The sequence below is a fragment of the Mytilus edulis genome, chromosome 2, assembly GCF_963676685.1.
Source record: "Mytilus edulis chromosome 2, xbMytEdul2.2, whole genome shotgun sequence".
Classification (NCBI taxonomy): domain Eukaryota; kingdom Metazoa; phylum Mollusca; class Bivalvia; order Mytilida; family Mytilidae; genus Mytilus; species Mytilus edulis.
Window position 1 is genome coordinate 95,124,443 of NC_092345.1, and position 17,874 is coordinate 95,142,316.

A 17,874-nucleotide genomic window follows, 5' to 3' on the forward strand; every position below is an offset into this window, starting at 1 on the left:
CAGAGTGGGGAGAAACTGCCTGTATAACAATCTGCTAGTTTAGGGAACGTGGAGCGAGGATTCTTCACGAAGAGGTGAGACTTGGCATCTCATTTGTAGATGTTTGTATGCAAGGTATGCATGGGGATATCCCATGTGCTAGTAGATTACCATACAGGCATGAGAACTATAAATTCATTATTCAAACATGATAAATTTTGCTAAACAAATTTGTAAAGAAAATGCCACTCTGTTCAGTTGAGGCAATTATAAAATAATACTTTTCAGGCTAAATAAAAAAGTTCTCATCATTGAATACGATGTTATAATATGCAGCTATATAATTAATAATTTTTTCGAGGTGTTTGTCAAATTTAACAGCTATAAAGTACTGTTAGATTCTGGGGTAGATGTAGTATTAAATGCTATGTATACTGCCATCTGCAATTTAAACATTGTGTGAGTAAAAAAAAAGTTTAAAATACATATACTCTACAGTAAACATCACTATATCCCAAAATATTAATATCTTTAACATCAATAAGAAGATATAAACAATCTCTATAATATCTAAAATTAATAAGAAAACTGTATAGATCCTTGGTTTTGACATATTTTAAATGTAAAATTGTCTATTTAAAAAGTGTATGTTGTCCAATTTTAAGGATTCAAGTTGCTGGAATTAGCTACATCCCGAGTTATGAAGTAGGTTTACAATCATGTTCACTATAACATACTTTTGGACTGCTTGGGCACTGATGAAGCTGTAGTTTGTCCTTTATGGTACATCACGATTTACGGAGTAGGTTTACAATTTTGGTTCACAATCAGTAACATACTTCTGGAATGTTTGCACGGGCACTGATGAGACTGTAATACTGCCTTGTAGTCAATAAGCTAATTGTGCTACATGATCTGATTGATAGGTTGGAGAAATAATATGTCCACATAGATAAAGGAACTGATAATGGTTTACTTTTTAAATTGTTATTTGTATGGAGAGTTGTCTCATTGGCACTCACACCACATCTTCCTATATCTATGATATATACACTTAATTATGTCCATGTTGAAATGCATTGAGTCTCATTTAAAAAAAAAAGTGAATATCTGCCATGTCTGTAATGTAATCCTGTTTGAAAACATGGGATCATTCTGAACTTGATAAATGTGAGAACCAGTTACTGAATGTGCTTTAAACCACTGAGAAGTTGGTGATACTATGACAAGAATACTGGCAATGTTCATGCTCTGTATAATATGAAGGTACGACTGGGGTACAGTTGAATAAATGTAAAGTTTAATAAACAATAGTGGAAATTATTTGTCCATGCCAAGTAACTTTAAGTCAATCTGTAATGCCACATCCAAAGTAAAGGAAGAACTTGATCATGTTGATAATGACTAATCCTTTTGTTGTAAATTTGGTGAAACCAAAGTGCATACAGGACGTGTCTATGTCTCCATTTCCTCAGTGTTAAAATATGCAATATAAGAAAAGAAGAAAGGTGTCAGTAATAATTTTTTTTGAAGGCAATATCAAAAGCTGTACTTATGTAATAATCCTATAAATTTAAACTGTATAACAAGAAAATAACTGTTTGACTTATTTAGAATAATTCAAAAACTGAATAAAATTATACTAAAAGTATCTTTATCTTATCTATCTAAGATCATGAAACTACTAAATAATTATTTGCAGAGTGCATGAAAGGCAGGGTATATATGAAAACAGCAAGTAAAAATTATTAATATAAAAAAGGAAATAAAAATAAAATAAAACATTGATCACTATATACTAATCCAATAATAAAAAGAAATAAAAATCAGGATAGGTAAAATTCCAAGTGGCTGTTTTCTAAATAATATTTAAATTAAAGAAGTGAATATTTTTTTCAATCTCGTCTCTAGTTGCCTTCAGATAATAATAATGCAAAGAAAACTCCAAGCACCATACATCTGTATATAAGAAATAAAAGTTCAAACAAATATACTTGCCCAGAACAGTTGTGTAGAATGTAAAGCCAGTTCAATATATAACACTCATGGAAATCTCTGTATGGTCACAAATTAAAGAAGGATCTGATGATATATTAGATTCTGCTCGATCACATAATACTCTCTAACACAGTAACATGGTTAAAAACTTCACATGGAAAATTACACAAGTTTGCAAACATATAAACTCCGCTATGAATAAGTTAATAAGATCCAAAGGTGAAATAAACAAGATAGTTCATGTCGCAAGAAGTAGATATCTAAAATTAGTATGGTAGCAGTTCAAAAATAATGCAGCCACATTGTGATCGTCGACATATAATGGTAAAAGTTAATGGTAAAAGTTATAAAAAAAATGAAGTCCAGTTGAATAAATTGAATATTAGCACTGTAAAACTCCATCAACTAGTCAGGCTGCTTTGAACCAAGAAACTGATTATACAAAGACCATGCAATTGGCTTTTAATACACACAGATTGGGTACATCTAACATACAGGGGGAGGAGACTGACCTACTGACCCTCAAATAATATACTTTTTATTGTGTAATCAGTATTAAAGAGATCTGGTATCATATTCTGCTTTCCTCTCCTACAGTGATTGTTTGTGACATGTATCTGATTAAGAAAATATTAGTGTGCCTCCTAGTGAGATTCCAATTGTAACTTCAAAGTGTCAAATGTTAGACTAATTAACCTCAAGATATAACAAGTGATCTGTATGTTAATTAATTGCATCCATGATGTCAGCATCTTTTATCATAAAATTAATTACTTGTAAACTGAAATGGCTTTTCTGTTTGTATAAACAATACTTATATTACATATAAGTAAATAATAGTTCATAAGATGTTTATCATTTATTTTAAAGAGCTGCGGTTGAAAAATATAACGCTGTTGTTTAAATTTAGAAAATCACCCGCAGTGTTTATTTCAAGCTCATGGAAGTGTGAAGGAATATATAGTAAAGGATGACATTAAATTCATGTTTTTGATCCATATCAGTATATTTAGTTGCAAACATTAGTTTTATTTATGTTTATCTCTAATGAAAGATTATCTCGATAAAGACTCGTCCAGTTTAAAGTCATTCAAATCAAATTTACAAAATATGAAAAAAGGAATAACAAATGGTGTTAATAAATTGTTAATAAACAATAATTTGAACTGATACATTTTGTATTTTAATATTGTATTGTGTATTTTTGTATATATGTTATGTTTGTCACAGATCATGTTTGTGGTTTATATGGTAATAAAATTATTTGATTTGATTTGATTTGAATAAATGTATATCAACAGCAATGCACCAAATGACTTTTAAATATGTAAAATGCTTATCTTTCTGTAATTTGAATATCATAAAGTCTTTAACGTTTCTTTGTTTTTTTTTTTGTAGTTGAAATTTCCAAAAATAAATAAACGCAACCGCAATTATAATTAAACATAACCATTTAAGTCTTCGTCATGTTCACATTGTTTGAGACGGTCAATGGTGAAGCATATTTTCACTCCGCCGAAATTATTTTTTTACAATTAATTATTGAACATTGTTTGTACACGATACAACAGCTAACTTAAAGAATGCTTGTTTTTAGCAGCAGTATAGGGAAATTAAAACAAAAACAAAAACATTATAAGTATCACTACAAGAGCAACTTTTAGAGTTCTCGTTTTTTTCTCAGATTCTTTTTGCCAAGTCCTATGTTTTCTTGAAATGTTTTTTTTCTTGTGGTTATAGTGTTGTCTTTCTTTTTTTCTTATTGGTTTCTGGTTTGTTTTCCCCATGGTATATTTCCTCCCATTTATATGAGTATTCATCATTTTAAATTTAAATAAAGATTGGTGGAATCCGTAAAAAATCTTTATTTTTTATAAAAATGATATGATTTACTCTGAAACAAAGACTTTTTTATTTGGTAGACGTGTTTTTTTTCAACAAAACTTTAGTATTCCTATTGGAACCGACTGCGCCCCATTTCTCAAAGATTATTGATATAAAAAGTCTGCAGTATCCTTTCACTCCACTTTGTGCTATTTAGATGTTTAAACTAGAAGTTGGAACACCAAACATAAAGTACGCGGTTTTTGATAAGATAATGCCCCTCACTGCATCGTTTTTGTTTAGTTTATAGTTATCAAAGGTTCCAGGATTAAAATTTAATACGCCAGACGCGCGTTCCGTCTTCATAAGACTCATCAGTGACGCTCAGATCAAAATAGTTATAAAGCCAAACAAGTGTAAAGTTGAAGAGCATTGATGATCCAAATAAAAAATAAAAAAACTCGACCTTGTTTTTTAATTTCGTTTGACACCTACCATCTACGATCCCAGGTGGAGAGTTGTATCTTTGTCAATTTTGCCACATCTTCTTTTTTCAGATGTCTTCCACTTCACTTACCAAAGAGGAAATCCTAAACAAGCCTAAGGGTGGTCTGTTTTTCTTAGAAAATTAAACCATTTATGAAGAACTGGACCCTCCTTCACTTTACCTAACTTAGGTGTCATAAAATACAACCTTATAATTGCACGATACCTTTTCCCAAATATTTAACAGTTTTTATCAGCAAACAAGACAAAATTGATATAAGTCATATAATTTACTCCAGGGAAGATTCGTACCGTAACTTTGTTCTATTTTGTTTCAAATACACGAATGTCCAACATGGATAAAAAAAAAATGTAGTAGGAATGGTTTCATAATACTTGTAAAAAAAAACCCAAAAAACAATCTGATTATAACAAAAATACATGCAACTGGCATCATCAAGATTCTTAATATTTTTACGTTTTGACGGCTTGTGTTTTCAAAAGATAATCACAGGGCTATTAACATTATTTTTTGGCGCAACAATAAGCCACTATGAGTAAGGAAGTCATGCTTTCATGCAATATGCTCAAACTTCTTCTAGTATCAATACTGATTATTAAGATGACAGTATTTTTTGCTTATCATAATTCAACCAAATGAGTGTTTTTCATCATTTGGTTCAAACAGTAGTGCACAGATAAAATGAACCATATTTGATGTAGGCAACAGGAAATATGTTATTTGTTAAGTGTGTTCTCAAATATCACTTTATTACTTTAAACACATGTTTTGTCATCATTTATTGGGGAGCTGTTGTTTAAGTAATCAAATTTACACACCTATAGCAATGCCAGGTGATAGGTAATAAGACACCCGTAACTCAATTTTACTGCACTTTTATATATACCTATAAAGATTATTCCTTTTCGATATAAAACAATATCTAGAAGTATAAATGTCGAAATAATTAATAGTCACACCTTTCTATATCTACAGTATGCAATATCATAATTTATAAGGACTAAACTAGAAGGTATAAGTGTTAAAAATGAATTAAACATATTAGCTTCATTCATTTTTATCAACTGAAACATGCTAAGAGATAAAAGTCTAAATAGATCTGACTTTTTATCAAGATTTTACCTCAATAAATGATAAAAACAACCATGAAATTTCATTAGTCCTGTATTTGCCAGTATTGACTACTTCAGGAGTATTGTCTGGGACGGTAAAGACAAGTAAGTCAAATACCACACGGTGGGTATGGTTGTCCTGCGAGAGAACGTACTGTGCTGGTGATTTGGTCCTGACGGGTGCTGGTGATCAATGAAAAAATGTAAACAAAGACGAAAATAATGATTTTTGACGTTTTCACTCATAAAAAATGGGAGAAAACGGTTGAGATTTTTCAATTTTGTTTCTTATGGGTTCATATGTAAACCATTAAAAAGTTGACCCTCTAAACTTTTTCAGTAAGCGTAACACAGAAATGCTCATTTTCAGAAAATCTCGAACTGAAAAAATAAAACAAAAATGCTCATAGAGTCCGCTTTCTATACCGCAATCCACGCGACAAAACTATTTTGTGAAAAAACATTGCAATTTATTAACATTTAGCATTTTCTCAATTTATTCATGTCCTGATACTGTGCTGGTGGGTCCTGTCATTGTGCTGGTGGGTCCTGATACGGTGCTGGTGATTTTGGATAAGAAGTTGGTCATATTTGAAACAAATGTTACAAAATCAATAAAATTGGGCAGATAATTGTTGTCAATAGGATCTATGACTCCTATTTTAGCTCTTGTGCATCCATTTGGCTGTTTAATATGTGTTTTGAAATGATCGTAACTTGTATTAAATAATTACATAAAAGGGCAACATCTTTCGTCCAATATCAGCTAACAATATATAGTATCTAAAATAAGAATAGTTTTATTAAGATATTTTAAATGCCCCTTACATTGATGCTTCAACAATGATCAAAGCCAATGCCGCATAGACATGTTTGTTAGCGCTCCGCATACCCCTCCCCACTTCCACCCAACCAACCCTCCTCATTTCCTCCTTCATTGTTACAGTGGTGTACCAAAACAACAATTTATTACATAAAATAATAACACAAAGACACACATTATTGAATAACGAATGCTTGCAGGTACTGAAAGCTAGTTCAAAGCCGCATTTTCAACTAATAGATAAACCATGTTCTCATATACAAAAATCCCAATCGTGTAGATTAAAAAAGTCTCAAAACTTAAGTTCACATTTTAATGTTTGATGAAGCAGAACTTTAAAAGTGTGCAGTGAATGTTATTGTCATAATTATGTTTACATAAGACTCATAAAGGAATTAGGAAGGTACCAAGCAATATTTTACAGTTCAATTTAATGATCATGAATGGAAGGAAATGGTACGTAAGTTTACATAGGACAAAAAGAAATTGATAGTATTTTTTGGCGAAAGACTTAAACGCTTCCTTGCATTATATAGTACAGCTCTTCTATAAAAGCATGCAAAAAAAAATTTGATTGACTTGCTTGCTATGTTTGCTTGGATGTTTTCAAACAATAGGTAGGCGGAGTTTCAATACATACTGGGATTTGATTGGACAAATACAAACTGACAGGAATTGAAGTTAATGTTTATTTTCCAAATAAATTGTAGTATATAGTAAACAGACTACTTACCTGTCGTTTACAAACATCCAAACAATCATAGCAAGCAATTTAATCAATGGTTTGCTTTGCATATATTTATAGAAGAGATGTAAATTCTAAAAAAAAAAAGAAATTTTGTTGTCGTAGATGGTTAAATCCTCAACAAAATCACAATATCTTTGTTGGAACGAATAAAGGTTTTAAATCATATTTTCGTGGACTTTTTAGCTTCCACCCTGACGAGACATGTTAGCTGTTCGTATGCTGTTGCACCTGACGCACGGAAACTTTCACATTTCCATCTTCTTTTCTGAAATATTTTACCCAGCTCATACTTGACAGGACTGTTATCCTAGTAAAAGGTGTAACCAATGAATTGAACACAAGTTAAAAATTCCATAATACTATATAATTCATTTTATGTGTCAATTTGTTCGAAAAAAAGTCGAAAAGAAGAGAGTTTTTTTAATGCCATGATTATCTGCCGCTTTCTAGATCTATGCTTAGCATTTATTTCAGATGACATGGACTCCTCACCCTGGTGACCCTGCTGCCTTTCATAACTTTATCCGTATACATATATTAATAGATAAACAAAAGGCTGCAACTGGTATTTGATTCGTTGTAACGAGAATATTTGTGGTGAATGGAAACTGTGAGGGTCAAAATCTTAAATTGCTTATGTTGCTGGACCCAGTTTCGTTATCTGATCTGAATTTTCTGAAATGTGCAAGGTGATAGACATTTTGATTTTTTTTACTCGGTAAGTTTTGCCCTAATTGCTTGAACATTTGCAATATTAAAGCCGATTTCAATGAGTGTGTAGACAAAGGGAATATCTTTGGTTATCTTGCTTGCTGAACAGAAAAGTCATTGTTAGGTTATGTAAACTACCCTACTTTAAGAGTAGACTAGTCCGACAAATGACACATCTTTCTGTCTGTAGGACCAGGCTAATTCGAAAGGAGGGTATAGACCTTACCTAACAATGACTTCACGGTTTAGCTAACAAGCAAGCTAACCAAAGATATAAATTTGCGTACATACTCAATGGAATCGGCTGTAACTAAAAACTCGAATACATTTTAACAGACAGTGGTCTGGTTTGTTGATGAATATTGTTTTTCCTAGATTCACTCTTGAAAAAATCATTTGGTAACATTTGGTCATTGTAATACGGACGCCAAGACAATAAATGAACCTCACACGATCCGTCGACACAGTTGAGCTTATATATGATCTTATAGCGATTCGGGTTGAAAATCAGTTGAAATTAAGCCAGTTATTTGTGTGTGTAGATTTGTATTGTTTTAAACTGTTATGACTTTTTAAAGTTAAATCTAGGTGTTTAATCTAAGAGTTTCTTTTTTAAACTTATTTACTTGTTTTATACTCAATTGGTAGTATGCAGTTACGAGATATTTTAATTTTTGAAATTGAAGGCACAATTAACAAAGCAAACGTTAGTTTCAAATACTTTTAAATAGATTTTTAAGGATAATGTACCCTTGTGTTGATCCCATGCTAAACATAACAAAAATTTCTGTACAAAGGTCTGTGAATTTTCTACAAAAATAGTGATTTTATTTTCACCAAATTCTCTTTTTCTACTAAATACAATAATGAACTATAAATAATAATGCTTTGCAAGAAGTTTCCCCTTGATACATGTATATGTACAAAATTATATCTCTATTATTCATTGTCTGTGCTGTTTTGATACTATTGCAGTTTGCACATTTTCGTAATTGACAGGCCACAGGAGGGGGTGATAAACCATACACGAAAATATAAAATATTGATCTAAGTACTTAATTTGCATCTCTGAACCCCCACCCGGCTTGTTTTTTAGGAGGGTGTCTAAAAATGGTCGATTACAGACAGCCGAGTACGCATTTTACTTTCCAGGCGTGTTTACGTTGATTGTTAAAGTCCTGAAAACGGATAGATAGAAACAAAAATGTTTGATTTATCTGGCTTTAGATTCAGTTTTTTTAAATATAAATTAAGTCTACATTTTAATATAATAATACTAAGAATTCACAATATAAAAAAATGCAGAAAAAAAAATGGAGATGTGAAATATCTTAATAAGGAGTCATTACTACAGAGATGGTGTGTTTGACACACAAAACTTAAAAGCTTAGTGATATTACCAATATTAAAATAAAAATGAATTTTAGTTTGGTAGTTTTTCCATTTACTCATTTTCAATCATAATTAAGGCACATTTGATTTTTTATTCATAAAAATATTTAAATATAGAAAAGTAGGACACATTGTTCACTTCCTCCCCTGTAATTTTTTATCAAAAATATTTATTTATTTTGGAATTTTGAAATGAAAAAGCTAAGAAATCTTAGTTTTGTTAATGTTCTCTAGGTTATCTCGTCTTTATTCTCTGACATATTCTCTGACATATTCTAGTCTGCCCTTTCATAAAATAGTGATTTTTTTTAGTGTTCTATCGAACTTTCGAAAAAAATACCTGATAACCGTTCAGACAAAAAAAATATGTTGAAAAAATCTTACAGATACAGCAAGTGATTCTTAATAGCTGTAAGATACATTTTTCTTTTAAAATACAGCTTTTAAATCTTACGGGAAACTATTCCAAGCTTAACACTTTCACTGTAACCTCGCTCTAACTTATCCCCCATTCCCCCCAAAAAAACCAAACAAACAAACCCGCAATACTATTGTCATTCTTATAGTCACCACTCAATTTTTCACAAACAAATGTGTTTTAAGCTGCTAAAGACATATGATTCAAACGCGCTCAGAAAGTCCTTTCTTCTATATTTTTGCTCTCCATTTTTATACAAAACCTTTTACATTTTTATTTTATGGGTTATTGTTGAAGGTCGTACAATGACGTATGGTTGTCAACACATACTTTCTTTGGTTTCTTATGGAAATTTGTCCATTGACAACAAACATACAACATCATCTACTTTATATAAGTATTGTATAAATTACAACGTATTTTGGCGATCTTGCAAAATGATCGTAATCCCGAAAATCGTAAACATATTTTCTTATCTTAAAAGTGGGCAAGAAGGGTTCCATTAACAGATTATAAAAAGAATAAAAAATAGTTTTTTTTTTTCTCTCATAATAACAGTAAGCAGATTCATAACAATGTCAATTTCAAGAAAGCAGACAACAGTTAATTACTAGTAGTCAATAACAGTACAGCATCAATGATCTTGACTGAATATTTGCCACTTTTAACTAAAATATAAAGGCACAGAACCAGGACATAGGAGCACAGAACCAGGACCGTTTTTCTTATCACCAGCACATCGTCAGGACAATTCCGTTTAACGAACTTGTACGACTTTTGCTGTTAAAACAACTAACCTCTCTATAGCAATACCAATAAACGGCATTCTTGGGGATCCATATGGAGTGCTAAGGAGATCAACAAAACATTAGAACTTGAAAGTCAGAAATTGACAATGTACATTTATTTTTGAAAAATGTATATAAAGTTGTTGATGATATTGACCGTATCCAAAATGTTGATAGTTTTGAACAATGTGCAATATATACTGGTATTAGATATGAATTACCACAAGGTTTCAACGTGACTTATACATTCTTAATAATTATGTATTTATGACAGATGAACATTTCTAAATGCTAGTGAGGTATTTGTTAGGAAATAATTTGAACGCACCAATTCAATTTAACATTTAAACTGTCATCTATAATTCGAAAGGGAATACTTTTTAGGTTGAACCATTTATTGTCAAACTAAAAGAATGACAGACTGAAAAGGGAATCATGTCGTCGGACTCAGGGGGAGAAATAAGGCAAATAATTGATTGATGTATACCAAGGCTTAAGAAAATATCATAAATCCAGAAAACTTGGGTTTATACAAAATATGATAGAAATTCCACAACGAAGAGAAAACAGAAATGTAATTAGTTCTTTGAGGTGAAATCCTAAAATATTTTCTACCTGTCGATACTTTTACATTTCAAGTCATGTCTTCTTTGACTGTCTATGGCATTAAAACTAAATCCCTTGGATGTGTTTTAGTTTTATTTTAGTCTCCGATGCATGATTTTTTTTTTATTATTAATTGTTTTTTGCTTTTACTAACTTTCAGTAACTGCGAGTATTCGCAAATCGTACTTTCATGTCAATTTGACCTGTTAATACAATTTATAATGCTCTTTTGTTATTCAATGTTCACTTATTTTTTGTGTATATCTCGTGACTCTATTTTAAATATAAACCAGCTTTAAAGAGTGCTTTATATGACTATAAATTTTCACTTTTGTTCTCGTACTATCAACAGCAAAATTATTCATTATGAAATAATAATTTCCGTTTTCCATTTATATTGTATACATTTCAACAAAATTAATTTCAGTTACCTGTGTACATTATACTATTTAGCAACATTTTGTACAAGGTTATGGTTAATTTTCTGAAATGGTTTAACATCTCACTCACCCCTTGTTTTATTGATTTTGTATTTACATTGTGTCATACATCAAATTTATTCGTTAAGTGTATGTTCACTTATGTTAATATGTCTTTTGATTGAGTAAAGTAATTTCAATGGATATTTTAAAGTGTGTCTTTTCGTGTTGTAATGTTACATTATTGTTTCAGGTAAGAGTGAAGGTTGGTACCTTTTAATACGTTTAAACCCGTTGTATTTGTTTGCACATGTCTTAAGTCAAGAACTTGATGTGTAGTAGTTGTCGGTTGTTGATGTGTCATAAGTGTTTTCTCGATTCTCTTTTTTTTGTATGGATTAGACCGTTGGTTTTTCCGTTTGAATGGTTTTTTTTCCTTGTCACTATTGGGGCCCTTAAAGCAAGTCTTTGTTTTGAAGACCGTACTTTGACCTATAATGGTTTTCGTTTACAAATTGTGACTTTTTTTATGGAGAGTTGTCTCATTGACACTCATATCACATCATCTTATATCTATTGGAAAAATAATCAGAGACAAAAAAGCCTTACAAGAGATAAACAGGTGAAAAAAATTGCGGAATCAAAAAAGCAAAAAAAATATAGGGGTCAATGTGCTTGTTTTCGAGATATTAGCCATTGGAATTCTGGCGGGAAAATGTTCTTTCTTGATTTTTCGTAGCTTTATCATTGGCCAGTTAAAGTTCTCAAATACTATTAAGAATAAATCAAATTTTATAAGTCTTTAACAAATTACTTATAATTATACTTGTAAAAGATTTATAAAAAGAAAAATGGGGGTTCATGGGGATTTTTTTAAAGACATTCAAATGGATAAAACCAGAGGATTCCGAAAATCTGACAAAAATTCCAAGACATGACAAGCAGACATCCTTAACCATTGTTCTTAACCCTAGGCGATAAATAGTTTGACATTTTGCAGAAACACCGGACAGTTGCTCTTTGACCGAATATTGACCTATATAAACAGGAAGATGTGGAATAAGTGCCAATAAGACAACTCTTCATCTAATTCATAATGTATAAAGAGTTAAAAATTATAGGCCGAAGTATAGACTTCTATACGGAGCCTTTGCTCACATCGAACATCAATTCATAAGTGGACCCAAAATTACTAGTGTAAACCAATTCAAACAGAATTAAGTACACAATTCTGAACTCATACGATTTTTAAGAACTTGTAGCGCTGCTATTCAAGCTTTGTAAAACTCCATCCGAGCCAAATATTAACGAGCCAGGGTTTTGTCAAATTACTTAACGTCAAGCGAAAAAATATGTTATATGAACGTTCAGGACAAGGACACATTCCTAATAAATTCAATATTAAGTGCCAGTCTGCCTAAGAATCAGGCAGTGGTGAAAACATGACCAAAAAACCCCACCCAATTTGACATTGATTTCAGTTCATAATATGTAGTTATGCAGAAAAATAACATTCACTTCTCTTTTCTGTTTTGGTAATAGAAGATACAATTTGCTTGAAATGCACTAGAAATAAACAAATAAAGGGGAGATAACTCTGTAATTTGCTATCATTCTAACCAATTTTCTAACCGAGTTATTTGTGTCACCAGACACACACAAACGAAAGACTAATAATTTTTAACTCAGGATGATGGTTAGTATTAAATAGAATGATTAGCTCGGTGGGTTTTTTCTGATCATGTTTTGATTTTTACCTAAATTGCCTGATTCTTACTGGCACTTAAGTCTTGTAATAGAGGCAGTCCGAAATGAATATCGTTGCTATTTTGACTAGCAAATAACATATATGTAACCCGTATTTGTTTTCTCTCAATCGATTTAAGACGTTTGCAGCGGATTACAGTACTTTTGCCTTTATTTATAACGTTTTCATTACCATTATCAATCAAATAAAGTGCACACCTCTGTAAATATGTTTTATTTGGTCTATGTGTTATCTCATTGACATATTCCCCGCATCTCCTTTAATTCATATCCTTTCATTCATGAACAAATTAATATTTTAAATGATTTTAATATATATGTATATAATGCATATCTTAACAAAATAAATTGAAGTCAAGTTAATGAAACAAAAGAAAGAAAGAAAAAGAGGAAAAACTTAAAATCATATTATATTAAGTATATGTATACAAAAATAGTCATGTACATGTACAAGCTTGAAGTCAAAAAACATAGCAACGTATGTGTGCTAAGGGGAACACTATGAAAATTTGATAAAAAGCAATCGCCAAGACATTGTAATGCCTCTTTGCCGTCGTCACCAAGTTGTAATGACTCTTTGACGTCATCAACAAGTCGACATTTACGTATTTGACCTAAATTAGCCATCTCATTCTAAGGTGATACGGTCAAAATTTATGAGCCACAGCTGAATTAAGCAAAGAGACATCTTTAAAAAATATTTTTAGTAAAATATCCTACTGGGTAAAGCTGATAGTGATAATAAAACTAATGGCATTATTTCAAAATACACCTACTTTAATAGTTTTATATAGATATAGAAAAGGGACAATGTCAGATTACGTCAATGACGTCTCTCTTCATATGTGAGAAAATTAATATCCATGTCAGGTGCTAAACAAATTACCATCTAAATGTATCACGATACATAACCTTATTTGTTTCAATGGACAAGTTCACAGGTATAAGAATTACCATCTAAATGTATGACTAAACTAGTGCACTGACGGAGGATATTGATATTCATTAAACGTTTTATAAGAAAAAGAGGAAGGGATGGTTTAAGTACTCACAAACACAGTTTAACCCTGCCAAATGTAAATGTTATTAGCCTTGCCAGTAATTGTTGTATAAGTATCTGAGTTTTTTTGTAAATTAATGAGTTTGCTGATGATGACATATCCTTGTGTATCAACAGATGATACTTTTATAATGCTGTTTAAAGTTTTGAATCCCCTTTTCCCTTCAATTGTACAATCATAATTTTTTTTTTATCTCACCTGTTCACATACACAAACACATGTATAAAATACGAACTGCATAATGTCACAACAGATATCCTGAATATTTGTAAAGGTCTTGTACACTACTGTTATTATTTCATCTACAGGCAATTATACAAAACTGCTTAGTACCAAAGTTCCAGTCTATCTCAAAATTATATAAGGCATTTTACGATGGATTTTTGTTAATATTTGAAGTGATACATACAAAGCACAGTCACCTACCAATGAACTGATCTACTGAACACAATTGTAACTTTCATTGTTAGTGGAAAACTACAGATATCGCTAACATTTAGATGAGTAAAAACTCACCGACACAAAAATATTAAACAAATAAGACATGCATAACGATTGAAGGGTGCTTGAATTTTTTTTTTTTTTGAGATTTTCTTTATGAAAAGTATACTCATATATTGTGGTCGAAACAAGTCTTAACTATGTCTACGGAGTTTGCGAAAGAGAAATCGCCCCATCCCCCAGTGTCCAACATATGTTCTTTCGCTTATAACTGATTTAAAAGTGGGTTTTTTTCATTTTAAATCGCAAATTTTGACTTCCTATTCTATTTTTCATTCATTACGTTTTCAATTCGTGGTAGTTTATTCATCAGAAAGGAACTGTATGTTGTTTTTATTGAGATGACTGTTCTTAAGGTAAATTTATAATAAAAGAAAATAAAGCACGAAAGATATATGAAACATAATTATTTCAAGCTAATGTCCAATTAACAGTTAGTCTGTTATTTTCTGTATAGGATTGTCATTAGTGATTCATATAACTGTCAATCGTGCATGATCTTTAAAAATGAAAGCAATGCCAATAAATCATAACAATAATTGCATACCAACAATAAAATGTGTTATAAATATAATGTTAACAGAATCAATACATAAACGGGACGGAGCTTTCTTTCATAAACGTGGTCAATTGTTTGCATTTGATTAAGCTATCCTGATGAAAAAATACTGGTAGATTTACTAAACTGGTTTCATCAAATTGCTTTATCCAACATGACCGTTTTGTTTTGATTGGTCGTCTGGTACTGTGTTGAGTGGGATATAGTGATCAGTTTGTTGAGTTCCACGGCGTCCTGACGACACATGGGAGTACTGTGTTCCTGACACCGTGCTTTGAAATCTTCCAGGGTCATCTCTGAAGGCACTCGGCCATTTCTTTCGAAGGCAACTTTTTAAATGCGAGTGTACCTGTAAGTAGAATGTTAATTTTTTGTAAAAAATGCGTTACTAGTACACATTAGTATTAATAATTATATAGTAAAAATAAACGCTATTTTCGTGTCTAATACAATAATACTATGTCATATTTCTTCAGTAAAGTTTATACTATGTATAAATATTATAGTGATGCTTTGGACCAATGAAGTGAAATGTTTAAACAACAATACTGAACTCAAAGGCAAATTCAAACAGGGCAAGTCTATTAAAAAGAACAAAATCAAACGCTATCAATCAAGTGAAATACCGCTGTAATTTTTCTGACTTGATACAGACATTTTTCGAAGATAATGGAGGGTTAAAATTTAGTGGCAAGCTTAACCTCCCACTTACATGACAGTTGTTTATAGAAAGTAACAGGTTAAGACTTGAGACTGAAGAAATCTGTTGTATTCGCCTATATACTAATATAACATTTTGGACCGCAAAAACAATCAATGCCATGCACTTAATGTAAGCAAAATAATCTAAAAGCAATATATTTTAACATTTGTATAAGGGCTTATAACTGATAGGAAGTTCTCAAAATATAGTCAATATTTTTTAAATTTTTATCATTAAAAATATCCAAGATTATAGTAGCCAAGGAGAATGGATTGAAACTAGAATATCATTGACACATTAAGTTTGAATACGATGACGCAAGATTCATAATCACTTTAAATGCATATCCTAGGGGAAGACACAAGTAAATGGCGTGTTACTGTCAAATGTTTCGTTCTTTTCCAATGAATCATGTATTGAAAAAAAGCTGATGAACTGTAAAATTAGCAAAATTATTTGTTTACAATATATATATATCATTACTTATAGTGTAACAATCAAATCTTTAAAACATTTTTCCCCAAAGAAAACCTTCAGCAGAAAAAGAAATTTTGAAATAATGGTCGTGCGTCCTGCCTTCCTTTAAAATATTAAAATTTTGGTTGATAGAACTAATTACAGGGCTAAAAAGTGTTTAACTGACATAATGATAATAATAAACTTTTAATAAATGATTAGCGATCCAAACAGGTAGCATTTCGTAATAAGATAATATTTGCTTAACTCATTTAAACAATTTTTCACAACCCTCATTAAAAGCAAATACATGTACTAGATACACTCATTTTAGAAAAAAAACTACTTGTGTAAATCATATCAAATTAAATGATCCAATCTCAAAAGATCACAATGGTTTAATTGATACACACCAAAGACAGCAAACTAATGACAACAATAGTCCAATGGTTATATATACATAAGCTATCTATTATGATTACACAGACATAAGGAAGTTTGATTTTTACCGGTCATCCTTACCTCCCCGTTGAAGATGCAAAAAACAAGAGATACAATAGCACCCTGAAAAGATAGAAAAAACAATAACAAATATTCACAATCAAGTGTAAAACATGAAAGAGAATCATTAATATTGTACATTATTTTGTGTGAAAAAATCGATCAAAAATAGTTGTTCTTCGCGGCGGCTCCTTTGTTTCACTTTTTCATGTTTACATTTTTTCTTTAAATATCTGAACATACTGCACATGCTGTATCCATCTTTAGTTGGTGGTCTCTTGTAAGGTCGCATGAATACGGATTTAGATAAGGTGAATATTTGACTTAAAGCCAATAAATATTTATAAAATAACATTTTTTAAATACTTTGATAAATATTTGAGACCAAAAACAAAAACAATATTTCCGTTTCTTGTCTTGCAGTAACGAAAATAAAAGGATGATTAATACCGTTTTCGTATGTCTATCGATCCACAGTGGCATTGACTTATAATATATCGACATTAAGTCGTTCCATAGTGTAAATAACATAACAAAGATAGCATATTAATATATAACGATTTGCTTACATAGTTTTATGATTGTTTCTTATAAATGAATGAAAATCACTTTCATAACGAATCATTTGTAAAGGTTACATGGTTAGATCTGACTTGAATAGAGATTAAAGGTTACCTACCACGTGATAAGAGGGAGATTTTTTAAAAGTAAAATGGATTAGAAACCAGACCTCAATAGACTTGAAAAGAAGTCACTTACGCTGTGACCGAAGATAAATGTGCGTTTAATGGTAGAGAAATATGACGCCATCAGTCATGTAAAGTTCATATACGATGAATACATGTATAATACCAAACTTAAGTTATGAATGAAATTGCAGCTTGCTAATTGAAGTTTTGACTTGCTGTCATACAAAATGGAACTACAGTTAAGCTTTGATTACACTACCGATGTCTTTATATTTCTAGGTTAAGCAATATGTATACGTGTATTCGTTTAA

General features: G+C 30.9%; 1 protein-coding gene across 5 annotated transcripts in view; it reads right to left on the reverse strand.

Moving 5' to 3' along the window:
- Positions 1-13,383: 13,383 nt before the first annotated feature.
- The window catches only part of LOC139513535 (calcitonin gene-related peptide type 1 receptor-like), a 93,186-nt gene continuing 88,695 nt past the window's right edge, over positions 13,384-17,874 (reverse strand). For 4 of the 5 annotated variants that reach the window (XM_071302140.1, XM_071302141.1, XM_071302137.1 and 1 more), the window contains exons 11-12: positions 16,896-16,937; positions 13,384-15,563 (exon numbers count right to left, since the gene is read on the reverse strand). In XM_071302140.1, coding sequence (XP_071158241.1) covers positions 15,360-15,563; positions 16,896-16,937 — 246 coding nt within the window. In that variant the 3' untranslated portion in view covers positions 13,384-15,359. Of the gene's footprint in view, positions 15,564-16,882; positions 16,938-17,874 lie in introns of all 5 variants that reach the window. The other variant, XM_071302142.1, reaches the window with a different exon arrangement.